This window comes from Euleptes europaea, chromosome 9 (genome assembly GCF_029931775.1).
Source record: "Euleptes europaea isolate rEulEur1 chromosome 9, rEulEur1.hap1, whole genome shotgun sequence".
NCBI classification, from domain to species: Eukaryota; Metazoa; Chordata; class Lepidosauria; order Squamata; family Sphaerodactylidae; genus Euleptes; species Euleptes europaea.
Window position 1 is genome coordinate 5,850,301 of NC_079320.1, and position 16,052 is coordinate 5,866,352.

The window sequence follows — 16,052 nt, forward strand, 5'->3', positions numbered from 1 at the left end:
TCAAATTCTGTACCCTGTCTCAAAGTCTGTATGGATTGATTGTCCACATGGCTAGTGGTATTTCCTCTCCGCTAGGTGCTCATCCATGTTCATGATGCTGTGATTGTACAATCCCATACACATTCTTCAGTCTTCCACTCCGGATCTGGCATCCAGCTATGTCAGCTAACCGCACGCAAGACAGAGACCAAGCAAAGTGGAACCCCAAAAGTTTATCCCTGTAGGCATTAAATATCTGTTTCACTGAGACCGTGGGACTCTGAGTCTGTTAGTTCGTCATACAATGGATAGTCAATTGACTCCATGAATTCGTTGGGAATCCCTATGGAGACAGATTCCACCTCCGTTCTGTACGAGGCCGTCATGCCCCCTTTGACGGAGCCACCCCGTATCTTGTTCGAGAGGCTGTTCATTTTTTCTTTCAGTTGCGTCGTCGGTTTTTGGAAAGGGGAGAACATCCTCCACCTCTTGAAGTTCAGAGTTCTCCTCTTACCGGATCGCTCCAGGCTGCCAGAGTTCAATATGAAGGAGCCGTTGAGGGTAGAGATCCTGGACCTCGATTCCCCATCCGAATCCTGTCCGGCGCCGTTCACAGAGGCTCCTCGCCAATGGTTGCCATACACCCTCCAGATGGGCCTTCTTCTCCGGCGGCACTGGCATTTCAGAAGCCGAATGAAAGCTCTCTTGAACTCTTTGCTCGAGCACGGGTAGATTATGGGATTCACGCAGCTGTTGAAGTAGCCCAGCCAGAAGATGATCTTGAAAACGATCTCTGAGGGCTTCAGAGAAGGGAAATAGGCACCTGAAAAGAAGATGCAGACAGACTTAAAGCACGTTAGAATGGCTTTGTTGGATCAGATCATGATTTATCTAGACTCACATTCAATATGAGTGCCTTGGCTCCATAGTGGCATTCTAGGGTTTTACTCTAGCCTCTATGGTCTTTACCACAGAGATCAAGGGAAAGTGGCTGTGGCTCAGTAGTGGAGCATGCAGGCGGCCCTGGGTTCAATTCCTCCAGCTAAAAGGTTTAGGTGGAAGCTGATGTGAAAGACCTCTGCCTTCAATGCTGGAAAGCTGCTGCCCGTCTGAGTGGACAATACTGACCTTGATGGACCGAGGGTCTAATTCAGAGCTTTTTTTTGTACATTAAAAGGTGTCAGTACTCATATATAAGGTTGCTCCAATTCCCACCAATTCCCACCAGAGTACTTGGGAGAACTCTGAAAAGAGGCGCCAGTGTCGATGAGTACTATCACAGGAAAAGCTCTAAGGCATCTTCATGTGTGTTCATGTTTTCAGGATGCTTTTCCAAGGACACCAAAGTGAGTTTCAAGGTTGAGAGGGGATTTGGATTCCCAGGGTCATTTATGCATGGGTACTTTCACTCACATTCGCCCCTGGTCTGTCTCGGTTGTTCCTTGGAGTTATGCATGAGTTTTCCCTCCATTAGAGATGACCTCGCTGCCAGCCCTCACAAACCCTGGGTCTTCCTGTTCCTCTGTTAACCTGACTTTTCCCTCTCCCCTGAGCTCAGCCTGAGTGAAATCCCCGTGCATAAGGCAAAGTGCGGGGCATGCAAGCCTGGTTTCTCTCACAGCCAATTTCAAAGCAGTGTGTAAAGAAGCGGGGATTCAAATACTTCCTGCTTCCTTGGAGCTCTTTCTGGGCAGAAGAATGGACTTTTAAAATGAGGCTTGGGTCCCCCACCCATTCCTTTTAGGGTGCTCCATTTTATTTTTGTCTTTTAAAATGCATTTTGGCTAGGCACTTGCATTTCCGTGGGTGGGGGGACTTCTCTCTCAAAGAAAGAACTACAGCCAATCACAAAGCGGCATTTCAAGGGGCGGGCTTCCTGTTTTGAGCTTGGAGACTGCTAGTGCATAGCTTCTAAAGAAGAAAGTGTGGGTCCAGCGAGCAATAAACCTCAGGTGAAACTCCCAGGCATAAATGACCTAGGTCTCCCTAGCCTCCCACTGGCACTCTGATCCACACAGAGGTGCAGCCTATAGTTTCTTCTGCTGGGAAATGCCATTGAAATTAGAGCAGATGGGGAACAGTGCTTTGGGGAGCCCCCTTCTGGTAGGTATATTCTAGGATGGAGCTCAGAACATCAGGACCATGTCTGAAATTGATCTGGAAGTCATCTTTGAAGTCACTGGATTGTGGTGTGATGGGGACACCATAAACAGCCACAGCCAGCGTGGTGTAGTGGTTAAGAGCGGTGGTTTGGAGAGGTGGACTGTGATCTGGAGAACCGGGGTTGATTCCCCACTCCTCCACACGAGAGGCGGAGGCTAATCTGGGGAACTGGGTTGGTTTCCCCACTCCTCCACACGAAGCCAGCTGGGTGACCTTGGGCTAGTCACAGCTCCCTTAGAGCTCTCTCAGTCCCACCTACCTCACAGGGTGTCTGTTGTGGGGAGGGGAAGGGAAAGTAGCTGTAAGCAGGTTTGATTCTTCCTTAAGTGGTAGAGAAAGTTGGCATATAAAAACCAACTCTTCTTCTTCTTCCTCTTCAGTAAGGAACTGTACAGCATTTCCATTCATTTCTTATTAGTAATCCAAAGTCAGGAAGATCCTGTGTGCTGGTATGAAGGCCAAAACAGGGATTCAGGTATCCTGACTAGGGTTGCCAGCCAACAGTCAATGGTTGGCAATGGGTGGGAGCCTGCGGAGGTAGGGACATAGGGGGCGCTCTTGGTGGACAGAGCCACTCCCAGGGAAAACCTGGAAGTGACACCACTCCGCTCTAGGAATTGCTGGAAACTCTATGGTGAAAATCATAGTTTTTAGCAATTCCTAGAACAAAGTGATGTCACTGCCAGGTTTTCGCAGAAACAACCTAAAGCCTTTACACTGGCAGCAAAATTATATTCTTTTTCTCCCACCAACTTCAGGAGGTGCTGTGGGAAAGGAGACCTGGGGGAGGGACCTCTCCCATCCCCAGTGGGTGTACGGCATCCCTAATTCTGATGGATGCCAATGATGTAATCATTGTATGTCAAGGCCTTGGGGTATGTCCTTAGGCTTCCCAATGGGCAGGAATTCCCTGCCCCCAGTCCCAGTCTCTTGCTGTCAACAAACTGAGGAGTGAGAGAAAAGAAATTGCCTCCAGAGCGACACTCTAGGATTTTACTCTAGCCTCTAGACCACTGGTTCCCAACCAGGGGTCCGTGGACCCCCAGGGGTCTGCGAGAACTAAATTAAGGTCCGCGAAACAAAGTTATAAACCCATAATAAATTAATATTTTCAATTAAAAGTTCTCTATTATAAATATATATATTCAAATATTATTCTAAGCTTAATGTTTAACTAACATTAAGCTTAGAAAGCTCATACCCTACCAGAAAATATTTTTGTTAGTCTTTAAGGTGCTACTGGACTCTTGCCCTTTTTGACTACTGCAAACAGACTAACAGGGCTACCCACTGTGTTTAACTAACAGTTATGATTAAAGTTTATTTTCAAATTCTCAGAATTTTTATTTTGAACCGTGGGGTCCCTGCACTGAACAAAAAAGTCCTAGTGGTCCCTGGTCATAAAAAGGTTGGGAACCACTGCTCTAGAGTGATCAGAAGTACAGTGTCCAGATCACGCAAAGTGATGGTATCACTTTACTCTGCTCTGGTTAGACCTCACCTAGAGTACTGTGTTCAGTTTTGGACACTGCTTTTTAAGAAAGAAGTAGACAAGCTGGGACGTGTCCAGAGGAGGGCAGCGAAGATAGTGAGTCCTATGAGGAAAGGCTGAAGGAGCTGGGTATGTTTAGCCTGAAGAAGAGAAGACTGAGAGGTGATATGATAACCATCTTCAAGTACTGTCATATAGAGGATGGTACTTGAAGGGCTGTCATATAGAGGATGAGTTGTTTTCTGTTGCCCCAGAAGGTCGGACCAGAACCAACGGGTTGAAATTAAAAGAGTTTCCATCTAGACATTAGGAAGAATTTACTAACAGGGCGGTTCCTCAGTGGAACAGGCTTCCTTGGGAGGTGGTGAGCTCTCCTTCCATGGAGGTTTTTAAGCAGAGGTTAGATGGCCGTCTGTCAGCAATGCTGATTCTATGACCTTAAGCAGATGATGAGAGGGAGGGCATCTTGGGCATCTTCTGGGCATGGAGTAGGGGTCACTGGGTGTGTGTGTGTGTGGGAGGTAGTTATGAATTTCCTGCATTGTGCAGGGGGTTGGACTAGATGACCCTGGTGGCCCCTTCCAACTCTATGACTCTATGGTATTGACCACAGTGATTAGGGGAAATTCCTCGTGCATTGCCCAGAAGTGACATCAAATCCTTCCCAAACTCTACTCTCTCCAGGCTCTGCCCCCCAAACGTGGTGGCAATTTCCCAAAGAAGTGTTCGGAAACCTATGTGACTTGGACATGATTTGGCACCTGGAAAATTAAGTCACTCGTTCGTTGCAGATTATTTCTGGAAGCAAACGGTATGTGCGAGAGTCTGTGTGACCCGCCGTCATCAAGAGAAAACTCACAGGGAGATCGCTCTGCAAAAATGCTTACGTAAACTAACTCTTAACACTATAATCCTTCCAGAGCCATCTCTTTGGTTAAAAAAGAAAATGAAAAATGTGAGTAGAACACAAGGCTGATCTTTTGGCTGAGGCATAATATTTATGGGTACGCGATAATGAGTTTCTTTGCAGATATGATAATCTGTTATTCTGGGAGCTCGTCTAGGTCCAGAATGCAACAAAACCCCCACGGTGGCCAGCAGGTGGCCCCAGCGCGTCCCTTTACATCCTCCATGGCTCTCGCCCAGGGAAAGCTAAGAATAACTTTCTGACTCAGTCTGGGTGTCTTTTAATTTTAGATGAATCATGACGCTGCGTGACTGTGGTGTTAATTTGTATTATGGGTAAATAACATTAGCTTCCAAGGTATTGGCGCTAAACTCTGGTGTCAAAACAGCTCGGAGGGAAGCATTTGCCACCGATACATTCGATGCCTGAAAAGAGGGGTAAAAAAAGAAAGCAACTGCTCAATAAACAGCAAGTTTCCGAAACCTGTTAAGAGTATCATTGCTCGGGGGATCCCAGACCACCAGCGGTTGTAATTCTGTGCTTCATTCTGCCCCCAAAAATCATTGTTCAACCTTATACCGAGTCACATCCTTGCTTTATCATGGTTAGGGTTGCTAGGTCCCTCTTCGCCACCAGCAGGAGGTTTTTGGGGTGGAACCTGAGGAGGGTGGGGTTTGGGGAGGGGAAAGACTTCAATGCCATAGAGTCCAATTGCCAAGGCGGCTATTTTCTCAGGGGAACTGATCTCTATTGGCTGGAGATAAGTTGTAATATCTGGAGATCTCCAGCTAGTACCGGTACCTGGAGGTTGGCAACTCTAATCATGGTCAGCGTTCTTAATTTCTGACTGGCGGTGGCTCTCCAGGGTCTCAAACCAAGGGTTTTCACATCACAGTCCTTTTAACTGGAGATGCCGGGAATTGAACCTGGGAGCTTCAGCATGCAAAGTAGATTCTCTGCCACTGAGCCACAGGCCCTCCTTGCAAACATCTGGTGTCAGGGCTGGGCCCAGTTGTCAGGCTAGTGTGTCCTTAGCATTGCCAGCTCCAGGTTGGGAAACACCTGCAGATTTTGGGGGTGGAGCTTGAAGAAGGCGGGGTTTGGGGAGGGGTGGGACTTCAATGCCATAGAGTCCAATTGCCAAAGCAGCCATTTTCTCCAGGGGAACTGATTTCTATCACCTGGAGATCAGTTGCAATAGTGGGAGATCTCCAGCTATAGGATTGCCAGCTCTGGGTTGGGAAATACCTGGATATTTTTGGAGTGGAGCCTGAGGAGGTGTGGGGAGGGACTTCAGTGCCACAGAGTCCAATTGCCAAAGCTGCCACTTTCTCCAGGTGAACTGATCTCTGTTGAGTGGAGATCAGTTTTAATAGCAGGAGATCTCCAGTTACTACCTGAAGACTTGCTCATGAACCCCTCAAAATCTGGGAGATTGTCACTGCGGCTTCCCATGCTTTAAAAGGGTCCCTTTCCAATTGGGTGCTCTCAAAGAGGCTGGCTATTACATCTCTGTATGAGTCACTGGAACGGCCTCCTTCCAATCAACAGTCCTAACCACTGCATCTAGGCCATGGGCTCTACTGAAAATGGGCAATTTGTATGCCTTTAAATTAAACCTTTCCAGGTATAAAAAATGAACGATGCCTCTGAATTTAATTCAGGGGAAAAATGAGTCAGCTATCAGAAGTTTAGGAAACACACTTTGCAATGCCTTAGGGACTTGTCAGGATCATGTCCCTAATAATAATGAAAGAGAGATGCCCTCACCCAAAATCTTCGGACTTTAATTTTGGAATCTGATGCAGGGACGCAGACAGAATCTTTGAGCATCTTCTGCTGCTGCATTTGGCATGAAGCAAATCCTTTTGGAAGGGCACTCTGGATCGGCTGTCCTGAATTCCAGATTGGCCAGGAGCTCTCTCTCTCAGCATAATCAATCTCTTGACCATGTTCCATCAAACTCCATCGCAAAATCCACTTTTTCTGCAAAGAGCAGAATCTCGCACGCCGGGGCCGGTGTTACCAGATTTTGGCCCACCTTCCCAAGTGACGCTAAGTTCTTGTGATGGAAATGAATGCCAATTCTTGCCCTGGTTTCTGCCCCTCTCCCTATTGCCTTCCCTGATCAAATTTGGGATTGTAAACTGCCCTGGGTAGGATCTGTATTTTTATTTGGTAAAGAGCATGCACCTCGCTTGTTTCCACACCGATTATTTACAAGGTCAATCCACACATTACAAAGTTTTCTTGGTTCCTGTGGGTTACATGTGTACTGGGAATTTAGGGTTGCCAACCTCCAGGGCCTTCTCTGCCCTGGCCCCTTGCCTGGTGGAATAGCCTCTCCAGTGACACCAGGGCCCTGCAGGACCTTAGAGAGGCTTATGGTTGAGGCCAGCTACGGTTCCTTTCTTTGGAAATGCTGGCCTCCTTAACCCTCCACTACTGATTCCCCCTTTTACCACCTATGAGGGTCTATCCATCTGTTCACCCCACCGTAGCTCTACGTTACAATGTGTGGGGTGCCGTTGGATATTTTTAATGCTATTTTGGATTTTATAGGGCTGTTTTAATTGTGTTTCAAATGTTTTATGCTATTTTAATATATGTTGGAATGTTATGTGAGCTGCTCTGAGCCCAGCCTTTGGCTGGGGAGGGCGGGATATAAATTAAATAAATAAATGAAGAAGAAGAATAGTTAGTTTTTATATGCTGACTTTCTCTACCACTTAAGGAAGAATCAAACCGGCTTACAATCACCTTCCCTTCCCCTCCCCACAACAGACATCCTGCGAGGTAGGTGGGGCTGAGAGAGTGTGACTAGCCCAAGGTCACCCAGTTGGCTTCATGTGGAGGAGTGGGGAAACAAATCCAGTTCACCATATTAGCCTCCGCCGCTCATGTGGAGGAGTGGGGAATCAAACCCGGTTCTCCAGATCAGACTCCACCGCTCCAAACCACCGCTCTTAACCACTACGCCTAATGTCTCCTGCTGGGCTTATATTATTTGAACTGGGATTTCTGGATTTCCACAGGAACATGCATGAAGCTGCCTTATATTGAATCAGACCATCAGTCCACCAAGCTCAGTATTGCCAACTCAGACCAGCAGTGGCTGTCCAGGTTCTCAGGTGGAGGTCTTCCATATCATCTACTGCCTGGTCTTTTTAACTGGAGATGCCAGGGATTGAACCTGGGACCTTCTGTGTGCAAAGCAGAGCCTGCGTCACCGAGCCAGGGCCTCTCTCCCAGAACTAAACTAGCTCTCCCTTATGCTGCCTCCTGCCAGCTTTGTCTTCTTGCCAGAACTGTAGGACATATGGATCACTTCACACAACAGCAGAGAGCAAAGATCAACTCTGGACACGCTTTCCGCAGGAGTATAACAGCTGGCATTCCCCAGGCCTTTGACAATGGCCATTTGGTTTGCCTGCCCAAAATTTCCCATCTCCCATAGCTGGAAACAGGCCAGGAGAGAGAGAGTCACGCTCACACACGTATGTAAGACCAGAAGGGGACCATCATCTTTTAATTATATTTTGGATTTTTATACCACCAATCCACATATTCAAGGCAAGACCTAAAATGCAGAATACCATCATTTTTTTTAAAAAAGCCATAAAAGTGTCACATTAAAAAGAAAAAAAAAACATCACAACCAGAATACAATTAACCAAAAGTAGATGTATCCATCACTGACTACTCAAAGCCAGGCTGAACAAAACGAAGGGGCGTATAAGGTCAAGCATTTCGTGGCTAAGGAGTAGAAAAGAGCAAGAGTCCAGTAGCACCTTAAGGACTAACAAAATTTCCAGCAGGATTATGAGCTTTTGTGAGCCATAGCTCACTTCTTCAGATACAGCTAGAATGTGAGTCCATCTATCCTTAAGTAGAGAAGAGTGAATTGAGACACACAATGGCAATGTAAATGTCAAAAGCAAGGCATGACTGGATTAGGTGTGATATGCAGAGGGGTAGTAAGCGTGGAGAAATTAGCATTGGTGATGAGACAGGAATCCCATGTCTTTATTAAATCCAGGAGAATGCAGTGTCTTGATCTTCATTACTAGTTGTAAGTCAGTGGTTTAGGAGGTCTCACTGAAAATGGCCCCGCCTATGAGCTCCAGTAATATGGTTCTTCCGGGGAATTTTAAATCGGAAAATTTTCTGATCCAAACAAATAATCTAAATAATATGGTCCAGCTGTTCCGGCAGGGCCTGCAGGGTCCACGCAGCTTGGGCCAGCCCGTAGCAATGGGGGTGGGCTGGAGATTTCATGGGATTACAGCTGATCTCCAGGTGACAGAGATCAGTTCCCCTGGGAAAAATGGCCGCTTTGGAAGATGGCCTCTATGGAATTATACCCAACTGAAGTCCCTCCTCTCCCCAAACCCTGCCCACTCCACGCTCCACCCCCAAAATCTTCAGGCATTCCCCACCCCAGAGCTGGCAACCCTACCATAGCAATGTTGACGGGTGGAGGATTGTCCAATGGCCAGCCAGTACCCAATGCCAGGGTTGCCAATAGGTTGCCAATCCAAAATTGGGAAATTCCTGGAGATATGGAGGTGGACCCTGAGGAGGGCAGGGAGTCCACCCCCCAAAGCAGCTGTTTTCTCCAGGGGAACTGATCTCTGTAGTCTGGAGATCAGTTGTAATTCTGGATGCTCTCCAGGCTCCACCTAAAGCACTGGTTCCCAACCAGGGGTCCGTGGACCCCCAGGGGTCCGTGAGAACTAAATTAAGGTTTGCGAAACAAAGTTATAAACCCATAATAAATTAATATTTTCAATTAAAAGTTCTCTATTATAAAAACATATATTCAAATATTATTCTAAGTTTAATGTTTAACAGTTATGATTAAAGTTTATTTTCAAATTCCTGGAATTTTTATTTTGAACCTTGGGGTCCCTGCATCGAACAAAAAAGTCCTAGTGGTCCCTGGTCAAAAAAAGGTTGGGAACCACTGACCTAAAGGCTGACAGCTTTACTACGCATTCCTGAGCCGCGCTGGCGGCCAGGACAAAAGTCTTCAGGAGGCCGGCAAAGGCCTCCACCGGCGCAAGGGCCCACAGCACCAGTGTCCAGGTGGTGCACCCCGGCGTTTGTGGCCCCAGTGCCGGTATGCAGGGCCGGCCGCCGGAAAAAGCTGCATCGTTGTCCCAGGAGGTGTTCCTGCGGCGTCCTGGCATCCTGGGAGGCGTTCCCGGGGCGTCACGGTGCTGGCCGGGAGGTGGGGCCGCCGTTATAGCTTGGGAATGCCCCCTTTTATTTTTGCAGAGATACGCCACCTTTGAGGTGGCATATCTTCTGTGCAACCCTATGCGGGTTGCATGGATTTTTAGCGCCGGGCGGAGGTTTCGGCCAGGCCAAAACCTCCTTAGGAGGCAGCGCCGCTGCATTGCCTCCTAAGCCCGGCGCAGGCATTCTGCTCAGGAATGCACTGTTAGTTGCCAACCTTCAGGGTTAGGAAATTCCTAGAGATCTGGGGGGATGGAGCCTGGGAAAGATGGCGTTTGAGGGGAGGAGGGACCTCAGTGGGCTATAATATCATCAAGTACACCCTCTGAATCAACCATTTTCTCCCACGGGAACTGATCTCTGTCGTCCGGAGATCAGTTGTAATTCTTGGAGATCTCCCGGCCCCACCTGGAGGTTGGCAGCCCTACATTGACTAATGAATCCCAGTTCAGCAGTCGGCTGGAATAATCAAGAAGAAGACTGGTTGGCCGCTGTGTGAGACAGGATGTTGAACTGGATGGTCTGATCCAGCAGGGCTCTTCTTATATTTTTATGGGTCCCTTATAGGGTTGCTAGACAACTGGCAAGAGGGCTGAGGGCAGGGATACTGGCAGGGGGGGGCATGACACTGTCTGCTGTGTAACGTCACTTCCAGTAAGAAAAACTGAAAGTGACACATGTAGCTCTAGGAATCACCAAACACTTCATTGTTTTATCATAGAGTTTCCAGTCATTCCTAGAGCTAGCCTATGTCACTTTCGTTTTTTTTTACTAGAAGTGACATGATGCCACTGCAAGGTAGAAGGGAGGGCATTTTTCTCCTGTCATTGCTCTGAGCCCTAGTCCCTTGTGAGGGCGATTGACCCTTTAGGCACCAAGCGGGACTTCTATGATCTTGCCGTTACTCGGCTGATTTAATGGATGACGAATATCACAGGGTCCATTTCGCTGCTTGAAGTTTCAATCTGTGGCTGTGTGGTGTAGTGGTTAAGAGTGGTGGTTTGGAGCGGTGCACTCCGATCTGGAGAACCGGGTTTGATTCCCCACTCCTCCACGTGAGCGACGGACTCTAATCTGGTGAATCGGATTTGTTATCCCACTCCTACACACCAAGCCATCTGGGTGACCCTGGGCTAGTCACGGTTCTCTTAAAGCTCTCTCAACCCCACCTACCTCACAAGGTGTCTGTTGTGGGGTGGGAAAGGGAAGGAGATTGGAAGCTGGTTTGATTTTTCCTTAAGTGGTAGAGAAAGTCGGCATATAAAAACCAACTCTTCTTCTTCTTCTCCTCCTCCTCCTCCTCCTCCTCCTCCTCCACCACTCTCAGGCCCATGTGGGACAAGGGCTGTGGCTCAGTGGCAGAGCCTCTGCTTGGGATGCAGAAGGTCCCAGGTTCAGTCCCCGGCATCTCCAGTTAAAGAGACCAGGCGAGAAGGTAATGTAAAAGACCCCTGCCTGAGACCCTGGAGAGCCGCTGCCTGTCTGAGTAGACAAGTCTGACTTTGGTGGACCAAGGGTCTAATTCAGTATAAGGCAGCTTCATGAGTTCAAGGGCCAAAGCTCTCCTCTGGTGCAAATCCATTTACAGAAAAGGGCTGCTTTCAGGACAAATGCGGCCCCGGGGGAAGAAGAGGGTGCCGAGAATAGCAGCTCTGGTGTGCCGCTGGTGAGGTTCGATCGTTGCCTTCCGAAATGCGCAAGCCGTTCATCAGCCAGTGGTTTGATTCACAAGCGACACACGCAAGTGCCAGCACCGTCTTTCCTCTCCGGCGCCGGGAGGCCAGGTCACAATAAATCTCACTTTGGTTGTGTAACAGGACGTTTAGTGGCAGGCTGAGAGGTAGCCTCGTACATTTTTCCAGCAGCTCAACGCAAAGGCACAAGGGAAGGACACCCTGTCTTGAATGCAGCGGCTTCTTAACAAATACGGTTGGGCCACCCGCTTTGCACAAATGAGCAGAATTCGGACGCCCCGGGCATTCTGATTGGGATTAATCAATTTATGCTGATTTGATGTCTTTTCGAGGGCAGCGTCGGGGGTGGTACGGACACACCTTCCATGACAGCAGTTCATTAATTAATTAATTATTATTAATATTTATTTATTAATTATATCTGTCTTATAACCCACTCTAGCCCAGCAAGCCTGGTAAAATATACAGTAAAAGCCATAAAATCACATACAACGGTGAATTAAGACTGCCCTAATCAATTAAAATCATACTTTTTGATGGCGCGTAATATTGCAATACAAGGCCACAGCATGGTTGCCAAACTCCAGGTGGGGCCTGGAGATCTCCTGGGATTACAACTGATCTCCAGCCAACAGAGATCAGTTCCCCTAAAGAAAAATGGCTGCTTTGAAAGATGGACTCTGTGCCAATATACTCAGCTGAGGTCACTCCAATCCCCACTCTCCCCAGGCTCTACTTCCTAGAAGTTGGCAACCCTAGTTGTTTCCCATCCTTTTAGGCATGGCTGTTTCCCACGTGGTCACCCCTCCAAGGACTTCGGGTCTTTTTTTGATTACGCATGCCCGTTTCCGACTATCAGAGGTCACCTCGCTCTCCCCGCTTGTTTCTGCACATTTTGCCTGCGTTTTCAGGAACCTGTTTTATCACGAATTTGAAGTAAATAAATAAAATGTGGAAGGGGAGCTTAAACCTGCCTTCCCAACTTGTAACAGCCCAAGGGAGCCACTGTTTGCCCCATTTGGGAACTTATATTTAGCTCATTGGTAGATGGATGTCCCCCAGTGGGGAAAACAGCATCTTCCCAAGGTTGTTTCTGGTTGGAAAGTGGGAACTGAGGGAGAAAAAGCTTAATTCCCCCTCTCCCTGTGCACTATAGACCCAAGTCGGCCTATGTGCACCTGGGAATTCAGTTCATAGAATGATAGAGTTGGAAGGGGCCATACAGGCCATCTAGTCCAACCCCCAGCTCAATGCAGGATCAGCCTAGAGCATCCCTGTAGTTCTGTCTCTTGGGACTTTTTTTTTAATTTACTGCTCAATGAAGTCGGGAACTGCTTAATATCAAAATTGCTTTGACCACCACTTTGGTTTCAATGCGTCACCCTCCTTCTCCTCCCTTCTCCCCCCAAACGTCACCGACTCCTTGTCCAAACTTAAAGGCCTGCCAGATGAAACTTCACTTGGAATAGGAGTATTTTCTTTGAAACGGAGAGAAAACACTGGGAAACGCTTCCTGTGAAGGACGAAAATGTGACCTGGGAAATCATTAGGGTTGCCAACCTCCAGGTACCAGCTGGAGATCTCCTGTTATTATAACTGATCTCCAGCCGATAAAGATCAGTTCACCTGGAGAAAATGGCCGCTTTGGCAATTGGACTCTATGGCATTGAAGTCTCTCCCTGCCCCAAACCCCACCCTCCTCAGGCTCCGCCCCCAAAACCACCCACCAGTGGCAAAGAGGAACCGGGCAACCCTAAAAATCATGGAAGTGGAGGGCGGAGGGGTCCATGCAAATAAACCTACAAGCCAAGGGGACAGATGCTCCAACTCTTGCAGGGAGACTTAGAGAAAACACAGTGGTTGTGGAGTGTCTCCAAAGACTGTTATTTGTGTTTGTTTTTCCAGCTTTGGAAGCTCTGCTCTCCCTTGGTTTTCCAAGAATGTGAACTTGGAAATGAACCCCTAGCTGTGTTGAAATTCTCATGCATATGTAGATAGGACCGAGCCATGAACCTTCTGGAAAGACGATTTGGCTTGGAACTGAAACTTCATGGGTCAGCTTAAGTTTCAGAAGAGGTCGGTTTCAGATGAACAGTAGGAGAAATGTCCTGATGGGGAGAGCTGTTCAACCATGGAAGTAAATGTGGTAGTGAGGTAGAGTCTGTCTTGCTGGAGGTCTTCAGGTAGAGGCTGGATAGCCATCTGTTGGAGATGCTCCAGTTTTGAATATCACACACTAAGAAAGTGATTGGACGAAAGGGCCTCTTCCTACTCTCAGGATCTATGACTATGTGTGTTTCTGTTAGGGTTGCTAGGCCTTTACCCTCAATCCTTGAGAGCTTATGGCGGTAGGACATGGGGAGGGAAAGAGTTGCTTGATGTCAGGATGTCACTTCCGGGTTTTACCTGAAGTGACATCATGATGGTCGAGGAATTCCCCAAAACTCTGTGGTAAAACTTAGAACTCCTAGAGGGCCATGATATCACTTCCAGGATAAAACGCGGAAGTGACATCACATTGTTGATCAACATTGCTTCCCCTTGCCGTTCTATTAAGTGAGTTCAAGGGACACGGGTGCATCTGTGGGAGGTCTCCCACCACAAGAGGGTAAGTGGCAAATCTACTTTCTATGATTGATATGGAGTGTCTGTTCACTTCGGAGGAGTTTCATGCATTCAAAAGGGATAGGTAGCCAGGGCTTTCTTCTTCACTGGAGTGGATGGGGAGGCATCTGTGGGCAAGGGCAAGGGCTCCATTAAAGTGTCTGGAGTTGCCTTCGTGAGCAAGCAAGATTCCTCCATGGAAACAAATGGAGGAGTCCTTGGGAGGAGGACTGCCTCCACTGAAGTGGATGAAGCAAACTTTAAGGGCAGTGGGAGGTCCTCTGTTGATATGACTGGAGCAGCCTTTGGGGCAGGGGAAGTTCCTCCATGGAAATGAATGGAGAAGCCCTTATGGGTGGGGTAGCCTTTCCACAGAAATGAATGTAGCAGTCATTGTGGGATGGGGAGTGCTCATTTTAGGGCTGTCAAGCTTCCAGCAGCATTGCGTGCTGTGCTGGGTCACTTCCATAAAAGCTTGGAGGTGACACAGGGTAGCTCTAGGTATCATTGGAAACTCTATGGTTTACCATAGAGTTTCTATGGTTTACCATAGAGTTTCCAGCAATTTCTAGAGCTACCTTGTGTCACTTCTGGGTTTTTAGTGGAAGTGATATAGCACTGCAGCTGGCATCATTATCCATTTTTTTCTTGAGGGATCCCCAATAAACAAAATGCTGGATTTCTTTTTACTCTCGTATTAATCAGATTATTAGTTTCTCTTATTACTTTTTTCCAATTTTTTTAAATTTTTTTACATATCCACCATGCATGCATAAAAGTTCCTCTTTCTTTTCCACATTTCCAACATAAATCCATATCTCCTTTTTTCATTTTGCTTATCATCACGGGAGTTATATACCATCTATAAAACATTGTATATAAGTTCTCTCTAATTTCATTAGTTATTGTGAATTTGAATTTTCTCTTCCACAAGTTTTCCCATATTTCCAAATCAATATTATATCCTAACTCCTTCAACAACATCACTGAGGCAGAAGCTCTTATGAGCCACAACTCATGCATCTGACACTTTGCGCTTTGGCTCATGAATGCTTAGAAGAAAGGGGTCTCACCAAGGCAAAAGAGAGGCCACGGCAACAAATGGAGCAGAGGAAAACTCACAGTGCATTCCTAAGGAGAGTTACTCCAGTCTAAGCCCGCTTAGTGGGTTAAGATTGGAGTAACTCTCCTTAGGAACAAGCTGTAATTCTTGAATAATGTTTACAACCCCCTACGCCTTTTGCGTGCAGCTTTGTCAGTGGGAATCTTTCAGATTCTTTTTAGTAATGCCCCGAGAAGCGGAAAGATTCCCCCCTGACGAAGCTGCATGTAAAATGCGTAGGGGTTGTAAACATTATTCAATAATTTGTTTTCCTCTGTACCATTTGTTTCCTTGCCTTCATCACGAATGCGTAAGCCGTGATAAATTGGTCACTCTTTAAAGTTGCGCCAGCTTTGCTAATCGGACTGAAAATATGAACAGCAACACCTGAGACCTGGGCAACGGTCTTTTGTATAACAGAAGTCTGGATTTGATTTCACATTTGCCGAGTTCGTCACATTTGAAATTTTGATAGCGTTTTATTTTGGCTCCAACTACACGTTCGCACCACACATCCATCACCTGATGACAGTATGCTCCAGCAGTGATTTGCATGTGTGGAGAAAGCCATTGGTAAGCAAAGTCACCTTGGAGCATCTCAAAGGCCCCATACATAACCATCTTCAAGTACTTGGAGGGCTGTCATATAGAGGATGGTGCGGAGTTATTTTCTGTTGCCCCAGAAGGTCGGACCAGAACCAAATTTAATCAAACGAGTTTCCGGCTAAACATTAGGAAGAATTTTCTGACAGGTAGAGCTATTCCTCAGTGGAACAGGCTTCCTCGGGAGGTGGCGGGCTCTCCTTCCTTGGAGGTTTTTAAGCAAAGGCTAGATGGCCATCTATCAGCAATGCTGATTCTATGACCTTA

The 16,052-nt window shown here is 47.2% G+C and overlaps 1 protein-coding gene across 1 annotated transcript in view; it reads right to left on the reverse strand.

Moving 5' to 3' along the window:
- Positions 1–222: 222 nt before the first annotated feature.
- ADRA1D (adrenoceptor alpha 1D) overlaps positions 223–16,052 on the reverse strand; it is a 48,038-nt gene continuing 32,208 nt past the window's right edge. The window contains exon 2 of the mRNA XM_056855517.1: positions 223–802. Within this exon, the coding sequence (XP_056711495.1) occupies positions 228–802 (575 nt within the window). The 3' untranslated portion in view covers positions 223–227. The remainder of the gene's footprint in view (positions 803–16,052) is intronic.